The sequence below is a fragment of the Phanerochaete carnosa genome (assembly GCF_000300595.1).
Source record: "Phanerochaete carnosa HHB-10118-sp unplaced genomic scaffold PHACAscaffold_3, whole genome shotgun sequence".
In the NCBI taxonomy this organism is placed as follows: Eukaryota; Fungi; Basidiomycota; class Agaricomycetes; order Polyporales; family Phanerochaetaceae; genus Phanerochaete; species Phanerochaete carnosa.
This window is the reverse complement of record NW_006767630.1, coordinates 980,877-1,005,590: the sequence shown is the minus strand read 5'-3', so window position 1 is coordinate 1,005,590 and position 24,714 is coordinate 980,877. Positions and strand designations below refer to the sequence as shown.

At 51.7% G+C, this 24,714-nt stretch overlaps 7 protein-coding genes across 7 annotated transcripts; 4 read left to right on the top strand and 3 right to left on the bottom strand.

Annotated features, from left to right (window-relative positions):
• Nucleotides 1-1,796: 1,796 nt before the first annotated feature.
• PHACADRAFT_206572 (uncharacterized protein) lies at nt 1,797-7,042 on the top strand (the record flags this gene model as incomplete). The annotated part of the gene is made up of 19 exons (XM_007392976.1): nt 1,797-1,840; nt 1,898-2,209; nt 2,264-2,624; nt 2,682-2,915; nt 2,966-3,137; nt 3,199-3,268; nt 3,343-3,520; nt 3,571-3,659; nt 3,723-3,993; nt 4,052-4,289; nt 4,351-4,592; nt 4,649-5,233; nt 5,284-5,400; nt 5,449-5,571; nt 5,627-5,724; nt 5,775-5,882; nt 5,934-6,060; nt 6,115-6,456; nt 6,517-7,042. 19 exons carry the CDS (start codon nt 1,797-1,799, stop codon nt 6,535-6,537), a joined length of 3,732 nt encoding a protein of 1,243 aa, XP_007393038.1. The 3' UTR covers nt 6,538-7,042.
• A 1,878-nt stretch (nt 7,043-8,920) lies between these two features.
• PHACADRAFT_251473 (uncharacterized protein) lies at nt 8,921-9,533 on the top strand. The gene is made up of 3 exons (XM_007392975.1): nt 8,921-8,948; nt 9,001-9,276; nt 9,334-9,533. Exons 1-2 carry the CDS (start codon nt 8,925-8,927, stop codon nt 9,250-9,252), a joined length of 276 nt encoding a protein of 91 aa, XP_007393037.1. The 5' UTR covers nt 8,921-8,924; the 3' UTR covers nt 9,253-9,276; nt 9,334-9,533.
• Nucleotides 9,534-10,435: 902 nt separating this feature from the next.
• On the bottom strand, nt 10,436-11,887 carry PHACADRAFT_182150 (uncharacterized protein; the record flags this gene model as incomplete). Its single annotated transcript, XM_007392974.1, has 8 exons — nt 10,436-10,672; nt 10,702-10,926; nt 10,982-11,119; nt 11,182-11,247; nt 11,283-11,428; nt 11,517-11,589; nt 11,679-11,776; nt 11,848-11,887. 8 exons carry the CDS (start codon nt 11,885-11,887, stop codon nt 10,463-10,465), a joined length of 996 nt encoding a protein of 331 aa, XP_007393036.1. The 3' UTR covers nt 10,436-10,462.
• A 2,315-nt stretch (nt 11,888-14,202) lies between these two features.
• On the bottom strand, nt 14,203-15,425 carry PHACADRAFT_206568 (uncharacterized protein; the record flags this gene model as incomplete). The annotated part of the gene is made up of 3 exons (XM_007392973.1): nt 15,328-15,425; nt 15,060-15,267; nt 14,203-14,350 (listed from the first exon to the last, which is right to left on the bottom strand). Exons 1-3 carry the CDS (start codon nt 15,419-15,421, stop codon nt 14,203-14,205), a joined length of 450 nt encoding a protein of 149 aa, XP_007393035.1. The 5' UTR covers nt 15,422-15,425.
• Nucleotides 15,426-16,319: 894 nt separating this feature from the next.
• On the top strand, nt 16,320-18,322 carry PHACADRAFT_206567 (uncharacterized protein; the record flags this gene model as incomplete). Its single annotated transcript, XM_007392972.1, has 12 exons — nt 16,320-16,332; nt 16,420-16,455; nt 16,512-16,609; nt 16,665-16,701; nt 16,752-16,762; nt 16,839-17,007; nt 17,068-17,083; nt 17,145-17,196; nt 17,250-17,285; nt 17,340-17,428; nt 17,699-17,905; nt 17,984-18,322. The coding sequence occupies 12 exons, from the start codon at nt 16,320-16,322 to the stop codon at nt 18,096-18,098; spliced, it is 879 nt and encodes a 292-aa protein (XP_007393034.1). The 3' UTR covers nt 18,099-18,322.
• A 2,453-nt stretch (nt 18,323-20,775) lies between these two features.
• PHACADRAFT_251470 (uncharacterized protein) lies at nt 20,776-21,124 on the top strand. The gene has a single exon (XM_007392971.1). The coding sequence runs from the start codon at nt 20,805-20,807 to the stop codon at nt 21,033-21,035; it is 231 nt and encodes a 76-aa protein (XP_007393033.1). The 5' UTR covers nt 20,776-20,804; the 3' UTR covers nt 21,036-21,124.
• A 509-nt stretch (nt 21,125-21,633) lies between these two features.
• PHACADRAFT_206566 (uncharacterized protein) lies at nt 21,634-23,840 on the bottom strand. The gene is made up of 9 exons (XM_007392970.1): nt 23,375-23,840; nt 23,276-23,322; nt 23,086-23,237; nt 22,540-22,570; nt 22,338-22,478; nt 22,262-22,277; nt 22,149-22,200; nt 22,063-22,098; nt 21,634-22,005 (listed from the first exon to the last, which is right to left on the bottom strand). The coding sequence occupies exons 1-9, from the start codon at nt 23,464-23,466 to the stop codon at nt 21,739-21,741; spliced, it is 834 nt and encodes a 277-aa protein (XP_007393032.1). The 5' UTR covers nt 23,467-23,840; the 3' UTR covers nt 21,634-21,738.
• Nucleotides 23,841-24,714: the final 874 nt, after the last annotated feature.

The window sequence follows — 24,714 nt, the reverse complement described above, 5'->3', positions numbered from 1 at the left end:
AGGGACCTTCAGTCTCTAGCCAAGAGTCAGTAGTGGAAGGCAATGTGAGAGGAAGAATACTGCCAAGATCCATTATTAGCTGGAAAGCTCCAGGGATCATCTCCTTATGAATAGCCCTGGTTACTAGGAGCAAGGGGTGAAGCATTCTACAAAAAAATTTGGGTGCATAGGCCATGGTATTTTGGCAGAGCATAGCCAAACTTCCATCAAAAGTGCCAGCTTGAGTGTGAGTTGAGATGTCATCCTTTCATAACATTCTTGCAATCTGCTTATAGCTTTCAAAATTTTATATTTAGCGTTCTTATATATGATACACCTCGCACAAATATTTCTGGCATTTAAAACTCAGGGGTCGCGGAGAACAAGAATGTCAAGTGGGTGTTCATTTACTTTTGACGCTCAGTGTAGATACATGAGCATGTACAGCATGTAAATAGATTCCTTGCATAGTATAATATCTAAACACATAATCTGTCACTGTTCTGTGGTATAATTTAGATGCAGAATGTCAATAAAGCTGTTCAGAAACACCAACTTCATACAAAAGAGAGGATGCGCCAAATAAAATGCGCGAGGACGGTGCGTGCGCGAGTGGCGGACAGCGGAAGCTGACACGACGCGGCGGGCACCTGTCACGGTCAGGAGTGTCAGGAGTGCCAGCGAGTCACAGGAGGTGCAGCACGATGTTCCGCGCGCGCCCTCGAGCGGCTGCACCCAGATAAGCCACCTCATGTCTGGCAGCCTATATGAGGGCTTATCCGCCGGCGTGCACGTCGTGCAGCACCTCGACGCGGGCGACCTACAGACGCCATTATGCTACCTGGTGGCGTTTGCCGCTCGAAAAAGCGCACGAAGGTCGCAGCGGCCACTTGATGACTGACAGGAGTGACTGGCCTTGGCAGCCCTGGATCATTTGCTCCCTCGTAATGGCTGACTTTTGTCTGGCGCCCGCAAGGATGGTCATCGGCGATGTCCCGGCGTCGTCCGTCGGAACGTCGGCGATGACGGCTCTTGTTGATGTCTATTGGCCTGCTGCAAGTGCGACCTCAGAATGCGCCGCCACGTCCGCACGACGCGGCAGAGGCAGAGCCGGGCGGCATGACACGGCCCGCGCGCGGTGGCGGTCAAGGGTGCCCAGGGGAGAGGCGGCTGTCAGGCAGCTAGAGACCTCTGACACTCATCCTGCCGTGTTAAATTGGAAGACGTTGCCCTTCCAGGCAGGTGCACAAAAGTCGGGGCTCGCAACGTTACACTGCAGCCGGTTAAGTGGGGCAAGCGCTGGCATCTCCACTATGTTTCCTTCGTGGTAAGGCTCAGTCTCATTGACAATGTATTAATCTATGTGTATTATAAGATGAATACAGTACAGAAGAGTATCTTAAAAAATTATCCCTGATTGCTTTAGCGGCAGTAGTGAATACAGCAAGTTTATTGTCTGAAGCCGCGGCTTGCCGGCTTGGCTTGGCTTGGCCGGCTTGCTGGCGAAGCCGAGTGGTCGTTAGATAGGCTGCAAGGACACGCAACATCTAGGAGAGAGAATTCGACGAGATCAGCACCATGGCTCTGTAAAACAACCTTAGTGCCTAATAACGACCCGCCGCGGCGCATTTGAGTGAAATCGACACGGCTGGGCTCGAGGTCGGCACCTGGCAAGCCGTTACGGTCACATTTTCTTAACAGAGATCGCGTGACAATACGCGATACGCGTGTCACGCTGTTCACTCTTTCGCGTCTGACCAGCAACCAGCGACTTCCCAAGTACCAGTCATTCCTATCTGCGCAAAAGCCGAGCAGAAATGCCGCTTGTACGCATTGAATTATGCGACTTTAAGTCATATAGGTGCATTTTATTCTTGAATAACGTCCGTCTGAACGCTCAATGCTACGAGAGTTACAGAGGACACCAGACCATCGGCCCCTTCCACAATTTTACCTCAGTCATCGGCCCGAACGGCGCAGGGAAGTCGAATCTTATGGATGCTATCTCTTTTGTGCTTGGTGTAAAGAGCGCGCAACTACGGAGTAGTCAACTTAAAGACCTCGTCTACCGCGGCCGACGGCTAGCTAGAAACGGGGGAGAACCAGGGTCCGAGGCTACACAGGAGGACGAGGATGGGGGCGAGGGTGAGGGCGAAGGATCAGCCAAGAAGGCCTGGGTGCTCGCAGTAATTCAGGACTTTGGGGGAAAGGAATGGCAATTTCAGCGCACGTAAGTGCTGCCGCGAGATTAGTTTGAGCGGTCGAATCTCACCTCAATGCACAGAATCTCGACCACTGGAGCCTCTGAATACAGGTTGAACAACAAGGTCGTCACGTACAATTCCTACAACGAGAGACTTGTGGCTCTCAACATCCTCGTTAAAGCCAAGAACTTCCTTGTCTTCCAAGGAGACGTTGAGGCTGTCGCTTCGCAGTCGCCCAAGGAACTCTCACGTCTCATTGACCAAATCAGCGGCTCCCTGGAGCTCGCTCAGGAATATGAACGGGCCAAACAGGAACAGGAGCGGGCCACAGAGAACGCGACGTTCAACTTCACGAAACGGAGGGGCATTGCGGGGGAGATCAAGCAATACAAGGAGCAAAAGGGAGAAGCAGAGAGATTCGAGGCCCTGTGCCAAGACCGAGTACGTTTCACTTGGGCGCGTTCTATGTACACGACCACAGCACTGAGCCCTCATTAGGACGATGCCATGCTGCACCGCATCCTGTTCAAGCTGTATCACATCCAACAGGCCCTAGCTTCTCATGCTGAAGATATCAAGCGGCAAAATGAGACTCTGTCGGACCTCCGCGATGGGCAGCGTGCTAATAACGAAGAGCTGGAGACGGCGCGCACAGAGCAAGCCCAGGCTCGGACGGTTGTGATGCAGAAGGAGAAGCGGGTCAAGCGGGCAGAGAAGGCCCTAGAGGGAAAGGCCCGTACCTACTTTCGTCAACAATATCGTGATGCTGATACTGTGAACAGCATCCTGAGTTGGTGCAGGTAGAGGCTCAGATTGCACACTCAAGGCGCAAACGAGATAACGCGCACAAGATCACGGAACAAGTGAGGAAGGATGCAGGTAGGCAGCGAGGGAAGCTTGAGCAACTTCGAAGAGATCTTCAGGTTGTTCAAGGTGCTGCGGATGCCGCTCAAGGTTGGTGTCCATCGTTGAAGCTCGCTCTGTGGCTGACGTATTCGTGATTGCACTGTTACAGAGGCGCAGCGCCGGACAAGCCAAAACAGCCTTGCGTTGAGCGAGGAAAGACTAGAGGAATATCGCAGGCTGTATGTGCCCTTTCCTGACCTTTTCCTCGTATTGGTACTAAGGTACGCGCATATATGCGCCTTGCATGACACAGAAAAGCACAAGCTAGCGTTCTTGCTGTTGCAGAACGGCAATCTCTTGAGACGTTAGCAAGAGAAGAGAAGACTGCGGCACGAAACCTGGCTAAACTCAAGGACAAGATCGAGCAGCTGACTACGAAGAGGACTAAACTTGGCGAAGACGAAGAGGCAGCCAAGAGACGCAGATCTGAGGTGAATCACCATTCTTTGTTAGCTCGACATGTGCTCACTAAGATTCGCAGCTGGAAGAGAAAGTCAAGGAATTGAATGAACAGCTCCGGAACGCGAGGACCGAATTGGAGAAACAGCAGGCTGAGCGCACACGTATCACGTACGCCTCATTTTTACATCTTCACCTCCCCGCAGCGCGTCAACAAACTTGAAATCATCTTAGCCAGCTGGAACAAGAGATCAACGAGAAGCTCATCAATGTGCATCAACAGCTCCTTCAGGCGGGCGTCGACCAGAAAGAGTCCGAGCGCGAAGCGAAGCTCAAGGAGACTCTTGGTAACCTGCAGCGGATCTTCTCTGGCGTGCGTGGCCGTGTGGTCGACCTGTGCAAACCGACGCAGCGCAAGTATGAACTGGCAGTCTCTACCGTCCTCGGACGGAATATTGATGCTGTAGTTGTTGATGAAGAGAAGACTGCCATTGACTGCATCGAGGTGCTTTTGTCTGCTACATTCTCCACTGAGCAGAGAACTAAACACTCCGTGATCTTAGTATATGCGTAATCAGCGTGCGGGCCAAGCGACCTTTATCCCGCTCGACACCATCCAGGCCAAACCCATCAACGATAAGTTCCGCTCGTTTGCCAAGGGCGCGCGTCTTGCTGTTGATGTCATTCAGTACGACCCCGCTGTTGAGCGTGCGATCCACCATGCGTGTGGTAACGCTCTGGTGTGTGATACCATTGACATTGCAAGGCATGTTTGTTTCGAGAAGGGTCAGGAAGTCAAGGGTCAGTTCCGCGTTCTGGATGTGACATGAGAGATGGCGACAGGACTGATGATACTGCATAGCCGTCACTCTGGAGGGCACTATCATACACAAGAGCGGTCTCATGACTGGAGGCAGGAGCACACACGGGAATGGCAAGAAGTGGGAAGAGAAAGACGTACAGGGCCTGCAGCGTGTCCGCGACAAGCTGCTGTTCGATCTTCAGGAGCTTAACAAGAACAAGCCCCGAGGCAAGGCTGATGACAATCTGCTTGCTGAGATTTCACGGCTGGAGCCAGCACTGGCTGTTGCCAGGGACGACTTGGTGAGTTCAACAGTCTAGTCTGCAGTTCTTGGTTTGCTCATAGCCATACTGTGCAGAGCGCGTGCAAGTTGCGGCTCAACGGCATCAAAGAGGAGATCAAACACATCGACGGCCAGCTCCGTCAGGAACAGCCCCAGCTGCGCGATGCCCAGACCGAGCATGATCGGTTGCAGGAACAAATTAATGCCCTTAAGGCCACAATCGACGAAGCCGAAGCCGAGGTCTTCGCATCTTTCTGCGATGAGATCGGCGTCGAGAGCATTCGGGAGTTTGAGGAGCAGCAGCTCAAGGCGGCAGAGGAGGAGAGTGCGGCGCGTCTAGAGTACGACACGCAAATCGCACGACTGGGTCACCAGTCAGAGTTCGAAGAGGAGCAAGTTCGCACGACCGAGGAGCGGCTCAGGACTCTCGAAGCGACAATCGCAACAGAGGAGGCGAATTTGCAGACCCACGAGGAGACGAAGGAGCGCATACAGGAAGAGCTGAAGGAAGCGGACGAGGCGATTGCGGTGCTTCAGGAGGAGCTCAAAACACTTAACGAGGACCTCGACGAGAAGAATAAGGTCGTCGAGCAGGTTAAGAAGAAGGCTGCGAAGTCAGCGAAAGCTCTTGACCAGGTGCTCAAAGAGATTGCGACTAAGGTATGCCTGCTCTTACACTTCCTTGCGGGGGACGCTGACGTGTTTGATAGAACGACGAAATCGAGAAACTTGGTCTCGAACGATCGTCGATCTATCGTAGATGCCGTCTTGAAGAGATCAAGCTGCCGCTCATCGAGGGTAACCTAAAGAACGTCCCCATGGAAGAGGTACTGTCTTCGCGTTCAGTTTCCCACACCGCTGACAGAATACCGCAGAACCTTCGTGACGAAGTCGCCATGGATGTCGACGAGGACGAAGAGGGCAGCCAGCACGTCAAGAGTGTTCCCGACTACGGTATCGAGATTGACTTCTCGTCATTGGATGAGGAGGACCTTGAGGTCAGCATTCTGTTTCCTTACCTTCTTGTTACATTTACTGACATGTGCTTCTTAGGATGGCTCCGCAGACCGGCTTGCGCAGCTGGACGAGCAGATTGCGAAACTGTCCACCGATATTGAGAAGATGGCACCTAACCTGAAGGCACTGGAGCGGTGGGTATCAATACTGAGTTGTTCATATCCGCGGCTGACATCCCTACTAGGCTTGATGACGTCGAAAATAAGCTCCTCGAGACGGAGAAGGAAGCTGAAAAGGCTCGCAAGGAGTCCAAGGCAGCTCGAGATGGTTTCAACGAAATCAAGAAGAAACGGTATGCATTGTCCAGTAGTCCGTGGTAGTAAGGTAATACGGAATTCCACAGATGCAACATGTTCAACGCAGCATACAACCACATTTCTGAGCGTATCGATCAAGTCTACAAGGACCTTACCAAAGGCAAGGCTGCGCCTATGGGTGGCGTGGCGTACCTGAGCTTGGAGGATAGCGAGGTGCGTAGCACATTCCATAGTCCCATATAATTCCCTACATGGATCCCACTCTAGGAACCATATATTGCCGGCATCAAATATCACGCGATGCCTCCCATGAAGCGCTTCCGCGACATGGAGCAGCTATCCGGCGGTGAGAAGACGATCGCGGCGCTAGCGTTGCTCTTCGCAATCCACAGTTACCAACCGGCGCCGTTCTTCGTGCTCGACGAGGTCGATGCGGCGCTAGACAACACGAATGTGGCCAAAATCGCGAACTACATCCGCGCGCACGCGTCCGAATCGTTCCAGTTCATCGTTATCAGCCTCAAAGGCTCGCTGTACGAGCGTAGTAACTCACTTGTGGGCATCTACCGCGATCAGGACGTGAACAGTTCACGGACGCTTACGCTAGATGTGAGTGCCAGTCGCGTTTTTCTGCTTGAGAAGGCTGACCGACGAGGTATACTGTTGCAGCTCACGCAGTACGACGAGTAGATGAGACACCAATGATATCCTCCACCCCTACCCCATTGTATTCTGTGTCGGTTGATAGTTCCAGAAACCTTTGTAATGTCAGAGATCGTGTAAAATACGACCTATCTCCTATTATTTGCTACAAGCCACGCTCTCGTTGTCCCCTCACGTCGATCAAGAGGTAATAATACACTTCGACTATACAGGTGCGCTGTAGCTCGTTCTTTGTCTCTACAAGACCAAAGCATTGTGACCCGGCCAGTTTCTGAAGCCCAAATCGACAGCTGGAAAAGCATGGGTCTGTCAATGAGCTTGCAGGATACTAACAAAGACACTTACGCCATGGCGGCATGTTGAATCGCTTCTGCTTGCCGGTAGAAGCGAGCCCGTCGAGCTGCTCGATGTCTTCCTTCGTCAGCATCTTGTATGCCGCGATCGTGCCCTTGAAATTCGCAGCAATGCGCGCCGGTGTTACGGACTTTGGCAGGACGACGTAGCCCTTGGCGACTGCATACAGATTGAGCGCGGGATACGAAAGGATAAACACACGATGACGTGCCAATGTAGCCGAGGAGAACATCTGCAGTCTGCAGACCGTGCTTCTGCGCAATCGCAGCCGCTGTCTCATCCTGCAAAAGCGGCGAGCCGGTCGAGCCGAGCGGACAATACGCCTGCGGGATGATGCCCTTCGAACTGAGGTAACTGCACAGCTCGTGATCCGGGTTGTATAGGTTGATCTCGAGCTGGTCGACAGCCGGAACGACTGTGGCGTGAGGAAGGAGCTGCTCAAGTACCTTCTCTGAGCAGTTCGATACCCCAATTGCACGGACTTTGCCTATAACGCACTTTGAGTAGCGAAGAGAGACAGGCGTGCATTAGCTCACCTTTTTTCAAGACGGTCTCCATTTGCGCCCACGTCTCCTTGATGTGCCAGTCCTCAACCACGTCACGAGTACCATCCGGTCTAGTAGGGAAGTTAGGGTGGTTTCCCTTGGGGTTGAGGTGGACAGGCCAATGGATCAAGAACACTTTGGGATTACAAGGATGAGAATCAGTGCGTACGACAAGAATAGACGCCTATCGTGAACGTACAGTCGAGACAATCCACGCCTAAGTTGGCGAGCGACTCGTCAAGGGCCTTTTCGACCTCGCGAATGCGCGTAGCCCAGATCTTGCTTGTGATCTAACAGCTCGGTCAACCTGTCTGTTCTCAGGGCCTTCGAGTATACGCAGGATCACGCACGAAGATCTCTTCACGGGGTACGCCAGAGCGACGTATGCCTTCACCAACTTCCTTCTCGTTTCCGTATGACCTAGAGGTGCCGAGTGAGTATTCTAGTAATGCACGATGAGGCTAGGGTATTCACCAAGCGCAATCGAGATGTCTGTAGCCAGCCTCCTTCAAAGCATACTCTACAGCATTCGTGACCTCGTCGGGCTTGGACTGCCATGTGCCTTCACAAAGCGAACCAGTCAGTTAATTACGCATGTCAGAGTATTGCTCGCTTTAACGACCTACCAAGGCCGACAGCCGGGATCTCAACACCGTTGTTAAGCTTGATTCTGGGTTGGTCGGCCATGGCTGGAGAGATTCAAAGGTTGCTGGACATGCGGTCCCTAGGGGCTAGAGCTTTTGTAGCGTCCGTCGGACTCGACAGAGCGGCGGACCGGCTGCCCCGCGAGGTGCCACGATCAGTGAGGGTACATGTGCTCCCATTCATAACACGAGTCAGCGAATTCGTTTGTAGGCATGTTCTTCGCGCCTGGAAGCGTGCAGACAAGAGGTATGTGGCCATCATGCAAGACAACCACTCAGTACAACAAAAGTGCATTGCGCGGGAAACCTCTTCCATAGGATCGTGCCTAAATTCCTTGGCGTCGCTCAGCGCTCAGCAGTCAGGCGCATCAAGCTGAGCGCGGCGGATCATAGCCCTGGCGGAAAACGGCCCGACTCCCCGCTCAATTTTGGAAGAATGGGCGCCATGCGCCAAAGATATAGCCGCCCATAAATGCTCCGGCGGCGGCGGGTCTATAGTGCGAGCCATGCTCGACGAAGTGGAATATCGCGACCTCAGGCCTCGCCAAGCAAGCCGCAAGAGGTCTCAAGATCATCTCCCATTATCTCCAATCTTGGAAGGACATGTTCCGAGCTTGAGCATGGTCTCTGGCCGCCTGTCATCTGAAAGTTCGTCTCTCTGAAGACTAGCTGCCCACACAGGGACTATCTACTTTGTGTGAGTATGTCGAAAGAGCCGTCCATCCGAGGAATCGCTCACAGGCGGAAATGGCTATAGAGCCTTGTAAGCAACGAACATGGTACAGCTGTTGACCTTCGACCTCTCTGCGGTGCGTCCCCACGATAAGTGCGTAGACCGATGTCTGACGTCGTACTTAAGGACCTAACGCTCATGAACGCGTTTATCCAGGTCCTGGTATGCATCTAGTTCCCTTCGCTCGTTCGATGCTTATCAACTGGCCACGCAGCCCCCGGTGCTCATCAGCTGCTTCATGATCAACCCACGCACCGCCAATTCAGAGGTGCCGGGCTGCTCCGCGCGTACCGCTGATAGAGAGCAAAGGCAGTCTACTTTGCAGTTCAGAAGGACAGCGAATCCGCTAGGCAATATTGGGGAGACGTTGCAGAGTGGCTGGGACAACGATGAACCTATGGAAGAGGAGAGCAGCTCAGCAGCAACGGACGATGCGAGACGTGATGAGATCAATTCAGAGGCATGAACCGATGCTGACGGCTGTATCAAAGTACGTGTTGTTCAGTGTGTCAGATAGATGGCGATATTGAAACATTATACGGTCAAGAAATTCGAAGTCAATATTATTTGATAATTCCGGTTGCGTCGTGCTTCGCCAAGCCCCTTCTCCTGATCTTCTACATCTTATTTGGCCCATCCCCACGCTTAGACATAACCCTCGGGGCCTCATTCAAAGCCTTTGGTCTCGTCCCCATGCGCTCTAAACTCAAGTGGCATTGGGCTAGGCCGAATAGATTGTGTTCGAACGACATACCTGACCCCATCATGTTCGCTGACGCGCCCCGCCGCGTCCTGCACGTGTAATTTTGCGTACCGCCGTTCTGCGCGACCACCTAATCCCGCACTCGAGCACGTTCCCGCCACGATCTGAATTGCCCGCGCAAGCGCAATTACCGACCGCTACCGCCTCGCGCGATCCCGACAAGTACATTCGCAAAAAGAAGCAAGCGTAGTGAGCGAGCCGCCGCCTAGTATACCCATCGCGCAACGTGCTCGCTAGCAAGTACAATGCATCGCCTGCATTGGACGCAAGGCTTGGCTTCACAGACACTTTCCCGAGACTGACGTGGCGCGGCGAGGGATTTTTAGTCATTTTCTAGGTGATTTTTAGTTCCCTTAGCACCGCTGTATATATCTCCCCTGTACTTGTAGCCTACATCGAGCAATCCGAGACTCGCGATGACTCCCTGCTCACCCTAACTGCGTCTGTGTCTGCGCCCGCGTCCGGCGTTCTCTCCCTCGTTTCCTACTTGCCCGCCGACCACGGCTTCACATCCTACTTTACTATACACCTTTTCGCGCATTTTTGCACATTATTCGCGCGTCTTCGCGCACCTCCACACAGCCTTTCGATCAATGTTTCGTGGCTGCCTCATACACCATTTCCGAGTGCTCGCGCGCCTCCTGTTTCCTCCCCTGTTTCCCTTAGGCCACACGCAGCGCGGCTTGGCGCTCCGCTTGCCGAGCAAGGCTAAGCAGGTGTACTAACCGGCCGCCATACCGACCTTAGACCTGAGGTAGGGGCACACAGGAGGGCGGCAAGAAGTGGAAAGGGAAGGACGTACAGGGCTTGCAGCGTGTCCGTGACAAGCTGATGTCCAATCTCCGGAAGCTTAATAAGAATTAATCTAGAGCATGGATTCTGCATAACAGCGAAAGAACTGCCACAGGGACGGTCAATGAAATTTTACGCAGTACAATAAAGCCGAAGTCTGCGGCTGCCATCCAGCGGCGAGACGCAATTCAGCCAAATTTTCTTGGCCGCCCATGGACATATTCGAAACAACTTTGAATAAATCTGTGGCATCATGCAGCAGATTCGGCTGGGACCGGATGATTTGTATCATCTGTCTTCGCAACCTTAGAAAAATATCAACATAGGCATCCTGCACCAAGCGATGCAAGTAACGCGCACCTCTTTGATGCAGTTCACATTCTCCACCCCTTCTGATGCAGCTTCGCCATCATTATCCTCGTATGCATTGTATTCACCAAGATCGAGAGGCTCAGAGATGTTTCCCAAGGTACCGGGGCTGACTCTGAATATAGAGGATGACCAGGGCTGACGAAAAGAACGCTCCTCTGAAGGCTCGCTCAGTTGTCGGAGATTGAGTATAAACCGGGAGGTAAGAACAAGCGGCTGCACGGCTTAGTAAGGGGAACATTTTTGCCACATTGTGAAGGAGATGACTTACCATAGTATTCATGATGCCACCAATAATTTCTCCTTTCGAAGGCTGTGGAGATATTTCAGCGTCAACAGGGTGCGCATTATCTACAAAGAACGCACAGAGAAGATCGCCATCTGGGTTACATTCAAAACGAGCATGATGCTTGAAATTGAAAGTAAGTAGCCTTCTCGTGTGGAAAAGAAAAAAAAAAGGATAGCACATACACAAAATATGTTGTACCTATGGTGAGCAATGTTAGTAGGCGAAGTGGGAGCTTGATTCCATAAGACCTACCATCACGGAGGATACACGTCGTTATGCTTACTGGTACCCCTATATGCTGAGCTTCTCTCCATTGTCGATAGGTCCTAGCCCAGGTCAAGCCTATGACCAAAATTTCCTGAGTGAGCATTGCTCCCTGAGCTACGAAGTCACCTGGTAGAGCAGTGACATGAATTAGTAGTCGTAATGCTGCATCAGCTGTGGTTGCAGCTCACATCTAAGGCATGATAGTAATCAATTGTCTCTGGAGTATTCGGTGGCTTACGCGGCTACTTACATGGTGTAATCCAGGTGGTAATTGTCAACTTCAGAGGGCTTGAGTAAGAAGTAGCAGCCCAACCCATATCCTCCTATATACGAGTCACTATAAATAAATACAGAGGGACGAATCTATAGCCTATGTTAACGGCGGTGCGGCAGACGTCATAGCATAACTTACTCCATTGGTGATCACAGGGGCCAGCCCCAGCGTAAACACTACTCCAGCCAGAGCGCGTTTATCCGGCCATAACGCGAAAACTCTGAGGGCAAAAGACACTGAGTGGAAGCTTTAGCCGAAAGATAGAATAAAGTACTACAAGAAAATTCAAAGTATGGGCAGAACTTACATGTCACCGGAAAGTAAGAAATTGCAGTTAGGATAACCATGCTAGGACACTGCAACCTTCATCATGACTTGACCATGTCGACTCCACTCAAGAGCGCCGCAGCGGATCATTAAGATTGTTCTGCGGAGTCATGATACAGTACTAGTATTCCCGTTGGACTGTTCGTTTTAACAGTTGTATGCCCTTGCAACCTATTTAACAGCTATTCCGGTGAGACCAGATGGCACTGTCATTCCCCAAGTTATTGAATATTCCACCCCCACAACAAAACAAGACTCGGACGTCTAATTCCCACTATAGATATGTCGGATGTCGTTCAAGCATCCGGACCTCTCCACCTCTCGTATGCAATTTTCGACATTTTCTGGTAAGGCCCCCACTCATGACTCGGACTGGCACTTGATATTTAGGGACCTTGCTGAGGTTGCCGCCGCCGGTAAGTAACAGGGCTGTGCCCTCATGGAGATTACTGAACAGGAGCATATTTCCGCCACAGCCCTACTATTATATGAATATATTGTCACTCTACCCGAAGAGATCAACTGTATATGGAGGAGAAAAATGACCGTGACAGCTCTGCTGCTGCTGACCTCACGTTGGCTGATGTTATGCACGGTTTTTGCTACAATATTTGACTTAGCAGGGTGAGCTATTTCTATGCAATAATTCGTGTCGACGATTCACGAATGTCTCTTACAGCATTAACTGTGCCTCAACGGGTCTCACAAGAGATTGAGGCTCTGTCGGCGGGCGGCCATGATGGGCAACGTGTGAACGACGGCGGAATATGCACGGCCTCGGACGGCTGTGATCACGATGCAGAAGGAGAAGCAGGTCAAACAGGCAAAGAAGTCCCTTGAGAACAAGTTTCGTGCCCCACCTTTGCCAACACCATCGTGATGCTGATACTGTAGACAGCGTCCAAGACTGATGGATATAGAAGCCTAGATTGCATACTCACGGCATAAGCGGGGTAATACGCACAAGGTCACCGAACAAATCACGAAAGATGCAAACAGGCAGCGAAGGAGGTTTGAGGCACTTTGAAGAGGTCTAAGTTATTCAGTGTGCTGTGCATGCCGCACAATGTTGACGTGTGTTATCGAGATTTGTTCCTGGGACACGATTAATGCACTGTTGTAGAAGCACAGCGCCAGGCAAGCATAAATATTTGGAGAGCACGTGGGCCGGTGGCCGTACCCAGAGGCATGACGCTTATGATGCCACACGCGTTTACCCGGGTTCTAGTATGTACCCCACTTCAGCTTTGCTCGTTCAATGTTCAGTACCAGTATCAATGTTCATGAAATGGCCACGCAGTTCGCGGCTCCGTGCTCATCAGCTACTTCACGATCAGCCTATGCGCTGTCAACTTAGAGGTTCCAGATTCATGCTCTGCGGCCTCTGCCGCGCGCATTACCGATCGGCAGTAAAGGTAGTCGACAGTGTACCTACGAACCGGCTGGGCAATATTAGGGAGACGCTGCAAAATGGCTGGGAGGACGACAAACCCACGAAGAGCATGGGCCCGCAGCAATAGACAAAGTGGGATGTAACGAAATCAGTGCAGAGGCATAAATCAACGCCGACGGTTGCACCAGATGGTAAGCGAAGTTGTTCCGGTGAGGCAGTCAGATAGCGGTGTTTGGAAATTATACGATCAAGGCGACGCCATGCTGCACCGCATGCTATTCAAGCTGCATCACGTCCAACAGGCCCTAGCTTCTTATGTCGAGGGAGTCATGCAGCAAAATGAGACGCTGTAGGACGTCCGCAATGAGCAGCATGCAAATGACGAAGACCTAGAGACAGCGCGCGCAGATCAGGCATGGGATCGAATGGCTGTGGTCTAGAAGGAGAGGTGGTTCAGGCGGGTACTAGAGAAGGCCTTCGAGAGCACAGTTAGTGCTCCTTTCGCCAACACTATCATGATGCCACTACTGCGGACAGCGTCCGGGGCTAATGCAGATAGGATGCAAACAGAAAGTGTAGGAAACTTGATCGACTCAGGAAAGATCTCCGGCATTTTTCAAAATGCTGTGGATGCTACCTAAGACTGGTATTTATCGTTAATGTTTGCTCAGAGGCAATCTACTACGCCGCTGGTGAGAATAGCGCACGATGGTCCATGAAAGCCAGCTTCTTCCAAGCCCGCCACAATACGGTGATCGTCTTATGCCGAATACCGAGAGGGCCGTGGCGTTCGGAAAAACCCACCTCATGCATCAACGCGCAGCTCCTGCAGAGTCAGCGGAGATTAGTGGCGTGTATTTCAACGTGGTTCTTTTCTACTGTGCACTGAACAAAAATATGTCATACTTGTACAGAGCGAATGAAGATCTCCGCCGCTCACATTTAGAAGCCCTTCTTGTCAACCCACTTGCCGGGAGATCCTGTACCGCGAGACACATAGACGGAGGTAAACTCTGGCGTGTAGCCCAAGCGCACGGCGTTTGGGCTACATGCCAGAGTCTCTTCGGGCAGGTCAAGTAGTGCCATGTATCTGCACGCAAGACTCAAGTCAGAACCGGCACTTCGACAAAGCACGGCTGAACTCACCATGCTTCAAACATCCACACAAACAACAGTTAGTTATTGCCTGCTAGACAAACTTCACCGGCGCAGCACCCTGTAGGTATCCGCAGGGCACCAGCGGCACAGCAGCGAGTTCAGCACGTCCACCATTTGATGACTTGAGGCAAAACCGGTGTATGAGTTGTCGCCGTATTCTGCCAGAAGCAGACGTATAATATGATTGCAGCTGCTGTCGATGTCTCCCGCGTACGGCCGGAAGCAAGCGCCTCGCACTTGCGGTAGCACGGCTCCTGTATGACTGTGTTTGTGAGAATCGTGAGGTTATGGTCTTGGCTGACACCGAGGGAGCGCTTCGTCGACGCCTTGTTCAGACGAACCGCAATGGCAATGACCTCTGTGTAGCGTGGGCCTGCTGATGTCTCGCAACTTTCGTCGCAGGTCTTTCGAAGGCCGCGTGTGTTCTCTTCGCTCGCTGAGACAACAGCAGCTAGTCCTCACGTTTCTAGAGAAAACGAATATTCAATAACTGGCCGAGAGCTCTGGAACCGCATAGCAATACAACGCTGCGTTGTTCTGATACTTGCCGCATGGATTTATCCTGCACAAGCACTCCAGGGTCACAGTGCGTCACATCTTCGGTCTCAGATAGAAAATACGGCGCACCTCACCACATGTACTCTATGACTGCCTCGAATTGCGACGGACCGTCTCCGAGCAGGACCGAGCTGAGGTTGGCCTTGGGCTGTCCGCTCTGCGGCGTGTGCACGAGCCGGTCGTTCTGCTCATCGACATAGCCCGCGATGTGTGGGGGCGTAGTATCCACCCTGGCTATGGAGAGCTGCACGAATGCGTACACGTCAGCCACCAGTTTCGTGAAGGCCGTCTCTTCGTGCCGCCATACAAGAGGCCAGTGTCCACAGACCGATCAGGACAGATGGTGCTCACTTTCTCGTTTGACTCGTCGAGGTTGAGGGTGACGTGTCCGCTCGAGGCGCTCAACCGAGCTTGGGACGTCCTCAAATAGCAGACTTGAGGCCATCGTGCTCGCCCCAGAACAGTCATTTTGGACCGGACAGAACCCAAGCGGCGCATTTTTGGGGTCATATCCCTGCGCGTCGACTCCGTCTGAGGAACCTGAAAAAGTCCATTCAACGACTGCACATCTGTTTTACGTGTCCGACGCAGTCTCCGACCGGCGAAGTCCGGGCGCGTGAAAATGACCTGATGAGAACGACGTAGGGCACCCTCACTTTAAGAAGCCAGGGAAGGCGGCCAGCGCATGACGCGTGGTGATTATAACACGAGACATATAGGCTTATGTTCGCAGGCATTGCTCTGGTGTCATTACCCTTACGCGCAGGAGAGTCTGCCGGCGCCTCGTTGTGTCCAGCCCAGTATCTGCCGTGCTATCCCTGCCTGTGCACACGAAAAACACCTGAATCAACCTCAGATGATTGGTGTAAGTATGGTCATCGCAGAAAGTAAGTTTTATGGCTTTTCTTATGGACTGAGTGGTCCATGGATAATTTTCTGTCAACAGTCAGCCCTAACGAGGAAAGACTAATTCCTCATGAACTCAGGGAGACACCCTTCTCATGGGGCGAATTTCCTTTTCCCGATACTCCCTCCAAGTGAGCGCACTGCAATTTGTGAGTCAATCACGATGCTTCTGTTTACAGATTGCCAGCTTAGCTGCTGATACATAGTGCGAACAATAGCCTGCGCTCGACACAGCTTGCCCCTCCCCCCCTCTGCATCCCCTGCGTTCGCTATGTCGGCACAGTCAGATCTGTATCGTGTGGGGGAAACCTGCCACTATATCTGCCGTGCTGCTTGGCTCAGTAAGACAGTGCATACTTCTCTTAGTGGCGTTCCAACTGGCACCGACGCATTCGAAAGTAAGCCTTCAATATCGTTGGAGACCAGATGTAGATGATATGTCTTACAGGGGTAAGTCCAGTATTTCCGAAGCTCTTGCACAAATAAATCGCCTATCAGAATTAACACGCAGCTACGCACCAATTGATATCCTGACAGGGGCGTTCGCCCTCACTGGTTTCATCGAAGCCGCACGTACGCCTCGCCTAACTTTCTCCAATCCGAAACGCCCGCTGACTTCTATACATCAGTCTTCTCCGCTCTGCGCGTCTTCGCAATCTCGGATAGGAGCCATGTCTGGTCATTTCTCGTGTTCGCTCTGAGCACGATAACATCCGTGCTCAGCCTGGTGCGTGCAGTCTCCTCTCACACCCGCATATGCTCTAGATAATTCTTCTGTGCAGATCGCCACGATAATATCAAAGTCCATTGTCGCTGTGGGTCTGCTCTCCGACGTGCAGCGCATCACAGATTTGCCATTCTCTACGCAGACGAACAACATGTGAGTGTGCACGTGTAGCTGTTTCTGGCCTTCGATGCTCATTTTTTTGCCGTGTCGAGGTCTCGCATTTTGACAGGCCGTCGATCCTGATGTCATCTACTCACAGTCACGTATCGCTCGCGGCTCACTTATCCTTGCTGACACGATCGTGCTCGCCCTGACCTGGATCAAAACTTTCGGAAACTGGAGGCAGGCGCGTAGCGTCAACGTCCAGGTGTCTCTGACGACATGTCTGCTCCGTAACGGTCAGTCATCCTCCATGTACTGTCACATTTGCCGCTTCTAAAACCTAGCCGCCCACGCAGGAACCATCTATTTCATGTGAGCGCGACAACAAAGCTGTTCATAAGGGTGGTTTTCAAATGGACCATAACTAATATAGAGCGCCGCTAGTGATTATTCTAATCCAGCTTCTGATCTACGCCTCCACCGCGGTACGTTCTCGACACAAGCACGTGAACCAATGGCTGATGTCGTATTTTTGAAGGTAACGCCGCCCGTGGGCGCATTCATCTCGTCCCTAGTGTGTATTATACTTCTCCCTCATCTCCTTGGTGTTCACGAACCCGCCACGCAGCCCTTGGTGCTCATCAACCGTTTCATGAGCAACCTGCAGACTGCCGGCTCGGAGATGCCAGGCTACTCTGTTCGCATTGCTGATCAGCGGTAAGGTCAGTAAATCGGAATCGGCTGGGAAACATTAGAGAGATGGTGCAGAATGGTTGGGATGACGGTGACACTCTGGAAGAAGAGAATGACCTGTGGAGGCGAATGGCCCGTGGAAGTGGACGGAGCGTCGCGCGGAGAGATCACGAAGCGCAGAGCATAATCTGACGCCAAGAGTTGTACCAAAGTAGAGCATGCACGCATCACGTACAACCTGTCTGTGTCTGTTTCATCTTTCGCGGCACACCGACGGACTTGACATCTTCACAGTCAGCTCGAACAGCAGGTCAACGAGAAGTCCGTCGATGCGCATCAATGGCTGCTTCGGGTTGACATCTATCAGAAAGAGTCCGTGGCTCTGGCGTCGACCAGTGCAAGGCGGCGCAGCGCACGTATAAGCTGGCAGTCTCTCATCCACGGATGGAACATCAATGCTGTAATGATTGACGAAGAAAAACGGCCATCAGCTGCGTTCAGGTGCTTCTATCGTTCCAATCTCCACTGAGCAAAGGTGACTAAATGCTCTGCATCCTTAGGTAATACATGCACGAACAGCATGCAGGTACATGCAGGCCTCGCGACGCTCATCGCGCCCGACACGATCGAGGCCAAGCTCATCAACGACAAACTCGACTCGTTCACCATTCAAGGGAGCGCGCCTTGCCGCTGATGTCATTCAGTATCGCCCCGTCGTCGGGTGTGCGATCCGCCTTGCGCGCAGTAATACTCCGGTGTGCGATACCATCGACTTTGCGGGGCATACTTGTTTCGAGAAGAGTAACGAAGTCCGGGACAGAAGATGCCATCTCGCTCTAATCTCAGCGCATCAACCTGACTTTTCCACATCCCCCATGTATCAGAACCACCCGCTCGGTACTCTGTCGGACCTACTTGAACACCGCCTTCGTTTGGAACAGGACCTCCTTCTATTTAGGTCTGTCAGCTGGCCTCTGCTTCTGGTCCAGGCTCCCCTTAATCCTCCAATACAACGCCACCGGCGAGACTCACGCATGAATTCATAATGGCCCATGTAAGCTACCACCATGCAACTATTGTCTTCTCTATCCTTGTATGCGTGTCGGACCTACTGCATCGAGTTTGGAATAGCTATAGGCGCAATGCCAAGAAATGTACTCGTACGGAAGAGCCACTAACACCGTACCAAGCCCAATGAGAAAATCCTCCATCGAGTTGCAAGTGGCAATATTTAAGCTGATCTCCGCCAGTGTTGGGGGAGTCAGAAGTGTCTGACCGGCCAAGTCAACTGACGGTCACTTGCCGCCCCGGCGAAGCACCCATTGGTAACCAGAGCTGCTCGACGCCATCGATGACTGTGGTGCCTGGAGAGACCCTAGCAACATGTAGCTTCAACGACGAGATATAGTTTAATTTTTCTCTATTTTACTGCTATCTCTCGTGTCTGAGCAAGGGTCTTCAGTGATGACGCCGTTGCAGAGCATTCCGCGAACATCAGATGCAGCACCTGTGACTCGTCGCGTTCAGCAAGCACTTACCACTCTCGTGATATCAGTATCTTACAAAGGTTATTCGCTTACTACCGGATGCATCTACAGACCGGAGAAAACAGAATTCTACTGGCGCAGTAGACTGAGAAACTTAAAACAAGAGCTGAATCTGTACAATTTGGTCTAAGTTCGCAAGGAATAGAACTTGTTTACACTGTGTTACCTTCGAAGGCCACGAGACCGGGGACGCCATCGCGTAAACCGTACGACTGGTCTGATCTGATCTGACCTCGGCAACAACCGACTGACCCTTCGATTGACCATGGGGTCAATCCTAACACTGCCTAACAGACGCAATGTATATGGTGTTGATAGGTGGCCGGCCATGTACATGCCGCTTATAAACCGCGCGAGCGAAAGTTTGCACTTCAAGTTGATACAGGCCTCCTCTTTCCGTCCCCAACGTTCATTATGTCGGGGAAGTCCAACCAAGGTTCCGCCCAACTCTACTGGCACGAGTAAGCACCACCTCTATCCACACTCTGCGGGCCAATGTTCACAGCTTGTCTTCTAGACTCCTGACAGACGACCACATCTCGGCGGCTGCGACGTGCAAGTGCATTACTCGCTTCCCATAGCGCTACTTACAGCATTTTTCCCTCAGGTCTCGTCGTCTACGAGTTCCTGATCACCTTCGTTAATGAGATTAACATTGTATGGAAGAGACCCGTCACTGCATCTGCTGTGCTGCTTGATTCGGTCAGATGGTGCATGGTTCTCTCAACGGTCTTTGTGCTCATACCGGACACCCCGAAAGTAAGCTTTAAATATCGACCAATGACTAAACCTAAATAGATGCTTCTTACAGGATTAAGTCCTATATAACGAAGCTCGCGCACAAATAGGCTGCTTACTTGGGCCTGACACACAGCTGCGCGCCAATTAATATCCTAAGCATTGTATTCCTCTTCACTGGACTCATTCAGACCGCACGTACGTCTTGCGCGGCTTGCTCCAGTCCGAAACAGTGACTTACTTTATGCATCAATTTTCTCTGCTCTGCGAATATTCGCGATCTGGGATAGAAGCTACATCTGGTCACTGATAGTGTTCGCATTGAGCATGGAGCATGGTACCTTTCGTGTCGAACCTGGTGCGTTTCGCCTCCTTTCAAACCCTCGTATGCTCTAGCCGACACTTCCTTAGATTCACGAGGCGATGTCGAGGTATCAGTTCTTCGTGAGCCCCGCTTTCGGCACGGGATGTACCTTGTTAGTTCCCTTCTCGGCACGGACAGAGGCTATGTGGGTATACACATATCTCTTTTCTGGTCCTGGATGCTCACTTATTGTCCAGCAGACGTACGTGTGCTGGCCTAAAACGCTGATAGGTCGGAAGCATTGACGCCACCTGCTTATAGTCACTTACACTGCTCGCGGATCGCTTATCCTCGCTGACACGACAGTGCTCATCTTGACCTGGATTAAGATATTTAGAAATTGGAGGTTGGCCTAGGATACCAATGCCAGGACGTCATTAACAACATATTTGCTCCGTGACGGTCAGTCTTTTGCGCCCTTCTGGCGTTTTTTACTGAAACTAACTGCCTATGCAGGAACTAACTATTTCATGTGAGTGCAGCAACAAAGCTGTCCATCCGAGAAGATTACTCGCGGGTGGCGACTAATATCAACATAGAACTCTGCTAGCAGCGAAAATTATTCTACTGCTGACTGACGACTTCTCCGGGGTACATTTCCCATACGAGTATGTGGGCGGGTGGCTGATGTTCTACTTAAGGACTTGGCGCCCATGGACTAATCGTGGCGCTGGTGCGTGCCTTGCTTCCAATTTGCCCTTACTATGCTCATGAATTGGTCACGCAGCCTCCAGTGCTCATAAACCGCTTTATGATCAACCTGCGGACCATCGACTCGGAAGTGCCAGATTATTTTATTCATAGTACAACTGATCGGCGGCAAGGACAGTTGACACTGCAGTTCAGAAGACCAACGAATCGGCTGGGAAGTATTGGGGGGACGCTGCAGATTGGTTGGGACGACAACGGATCACACGGCGAAGAGATTGATCGCGCAGAAGTGGATGAGGCAGGAAGTCGTGAGAACAGCGTGGAGGTGTGAACCGATGCTGAAGACCGTACGAGGCTGTGCACGGTTTCAGGCAGACAGTATATAGCATTTGTAAATTACACAAACAGGAGACTCGAAGCATACAGTGTCGAATTGCTACAGTCGCGCAATGCCAGTGTCTCGGCGAGTCTCTCGGGGTGTCTTCCTTCGTATTAGTCTCAGCTTCCATCGCCCAATCCATCTGCTGCTCGCCCTCTCGATGCAGTTGCGACAGTGAAAAGCGCGAAAAGACTGCACAACGAAATGTGGTCGTTCTTTCGCTAGGTCTTGCACTACTGCGCACCCTGCTACCGCTTCGGCCCTATCAAGGCACCGGCTCGCCTGGGCACGTTCATTATTCAGGGAAGCTGATATCGAGGTAACTACCCGTACTAGTAGGGCTTATTGCGACAGAAATTGTCTTTATTCATGCGGAACTGACGCATCGAACAGGTCATGCCGCATGTGCTCGGCCAGTATTTATCCTGTATTTTAGCGACGATGCGCACGCCACCCAGCAACATGGTCAAAGCCGGCACACCTTCCTGACACCTTGGGTCTCGGCTCTGGATTGGATCGGCATCCTTACAGTTGACTTCACAGCGTACGACTGTTTGCATGCAAGAAAAAATACTACGGGATATATACAACAGGTATCAGAGCACAATCCAAGGGTATATGTTACAGAATGATATGGTTTAAGATGAGTCTGGCATTACTCCGTGCTCACAGCCCTTCCTCTTAGTGCGTAGCTCTCGCCAGAATATGAGCCATCTCCTCCTGACAAGCTGTCCGCCTGGAAGCTGCCATCCCAGCCATCCTGCAGCGTCTCACCAATATTTCCCAAGAAACTCGTATTTGTCGACCCTCTGAACTGCGGCGTCGACAAATTGTGATCCCCGTCGCTATCAAAAGAGGACTCCGAGTGCCCTGTATCGGCTATACGTAGGTTGATCATGAAGCGATTGATGAGCACCAGGGGCTTCGTACCCAGCTCATGAGTACTGAGATCTGAGAACAAAAGAAAATGTGGACAAACCATTATAGCAATGAACGGGGTGAGGGGGGCCACGTCCTTGCGAACAACATCAGCCACCGACTCGCGCGTTCACATCAGAGACATACCGCAGAAGCGTCGACGGTCAGGAGCTGGGCAATATTTAACGCTAGCAGGACTCTAGAATCGTTTTATCCTGTAAGCGATCTCGTTAGACGAGTGGATTTCTTGTTGCACTTACATAAAATAGATGGTTCCTGCACGGGGAGCTAAATTTCAGCAACGGTGAGTGAGATGGTACGTGAAGAGGCACTGACCGTCGCGCAGCAAGCATGCCGTCAACGACACCGTGGCGTTCGCACGGCGTGCTTGCCTCCAGTGTCCGAACGTCCGGACCCAAGTCGAAACAAGCACGATCGTGTCAGCAAGGACGAGTGAGCCACGAATAGTCCACACGACTGTGAGCAGGTGGGCGTTAGTGTCCCAAGCATATCGAAATGCTCTGACGATGCGGCTTACATCTGTATGGCAAATCTTTAGTATCCCGAAACTGCAGCAGAAATATGTGTGCATATACATGACGAGTGTTTGCGCAGATAAGAGTGGCTCCGGGCTGCATGTCACGCCGATGAAGGGTTCCACGGAGCTCCCGTGTTGTGACCTCACAAAAACTACCTACACACAAGGCTCAGTCGCCAATCACAGCTACACAGAGCTCCAGCGGAGCCTACACATACCAGATTCATCGCAAATGGCATCATGTTCAATGCAAACACAGGCATTGACAGGACGTAGCTCCTGTTGCAAATTGCAAAAACGCGCAGGGCGGCGAACACTGGCGTGAGAAGTCAGCGGGCACCTGAGATTCGATCAAACGCTTAATGCTCACGGGCAGTCTGGACGAACCCGACGAGGGATAATAGGGTTAACAGAATACCATCTGGTGTGCAGCTGTGTGATAGACGTTTGTAACTTTGGCTGTTCGTAGGATTTCAAGCAACATACTCCTGTGGGAGTACAGTTTGTCAAATCACATAGCTGAAGATTTAGACATTTGAGACTCACATTCAAAGTTGTCGGCACGAGCAAGATGCTCGCTGTGAGGATCATGCACCATCGTACCGATCCGAGGAGAATAGCGGACGCAGTAATGGGCTTCTTCCAGACGATGCGGATCTCGTCGGCGAAAGTGATAACAACCTCGTAGATGGCAAGGGCTAGGGTACAATGATTATCATTCGCCACGTCAATGAACGAGTAAACTTGCAGATAACGGCGTAGCTAGCGTAGTTTTTCGTGATGCTGGGATTGAAAGATTAGAGCACTGATTCTCAGACTACAAAGCGCTGCATACATTTGCGACACGGCTTGTATGATAACCTGGTCCGACGGTGCAGACATGACAAGGAAGACAGGAGAAGGTAAGCTGGGTCGTGGGTGAACCATTGCTTGCGCGATTTATCAATGACCTGGGATACCTGTCAGAAGAGAGGAAATTCGCCATGGAACAGGGTTAAGACAGTCCGCCTGGTATGGTTAGACACCCGTTTCATAGGCCCTAATGTAGTAATCGTTGTTGTCTCACTTGAGGCCTGAGGATGTGAGCCGGGGCTGGGCGCCACAGCGGCTGTACGTTGGGATCCCAGTTGGTTCATCCGAACATGCGCGGCGGTCCCCGAAGTGAGCTTGGGTGGTCATCTGATAAGGTGAAGGTTCTGATAGCATTCATGAGCTCCATGCGACGCGCGTGAGGCACGTAATCGTCATTGTAGACATGAGACTCAACCTTTATTGACTGGATGGGACAGACAAGAATAAGCACGTCAAAAACTAGGTTCGTCCCACGGTTGCATCCCTCGCCCAAATGGGATGCAATTAAGACGCCCGTGGTCCCCACGGAGCACAGCGACTGGATGAGTCCTTATCAAAGTCGATCGACGTTATCATCGACTGATTAGATAGGGCTGCCTTAGGGAGACTAAGTGAGTCTAGTCAATAACTATCATGGACCGTGCTGTAGTATCTGAGGCGCCGGATGCGCATCAGCCGCGCCGGCAGAGATACCGACATGGCGCGCTTAGGCCGTCATGCCCGTTTTAGATATGACCCGCGCAGAGCACTCTCGGCTCTGCGCCCCGTTATGTTTCCTTGTAGTCTCAGCTTCCTAAGGTACATTTTGTTAAAGTGCGACTGAACTCTTGTCGTATTCTGTGCTACAAGGCTAGTATATATACATGAGAGTCAGGACTCCTGATACCGCTAAGGGACCTATGGTACTACCTGTATGTAAGCGTGTACAGTAAGCATGAGTAATCTAGTCCGTATTACTACAACATAATCAGGGGTCATGTGATGTATCCCCATTAGTCCGTACAGGGCAATGACGTAATCGCCCAGTTCTGACACTCCCACTCGACTAGTTATTGCCTAATCTACTGAAGACCAAGCCTAGCATAGACCGGAAACGCTCAAATTTTGTTGCACCAAGTGGTTTCGTCAATGTGTCGGCGATCATTTCGTCCGTACTAACGTAGACTATATCCACTCGTTTTTCTTCTACGTATTCGCGTATGAAGTGGTATCGAATGTCGACGTGCTTGAGTCTTCGGTCATGAGCAGGATTGACTGCGAGAAAGATTCCTCCTTGGTTGTCTGCTACCAAAGGTGGTGGTGCAGTAGGAAAGTAACCTAACT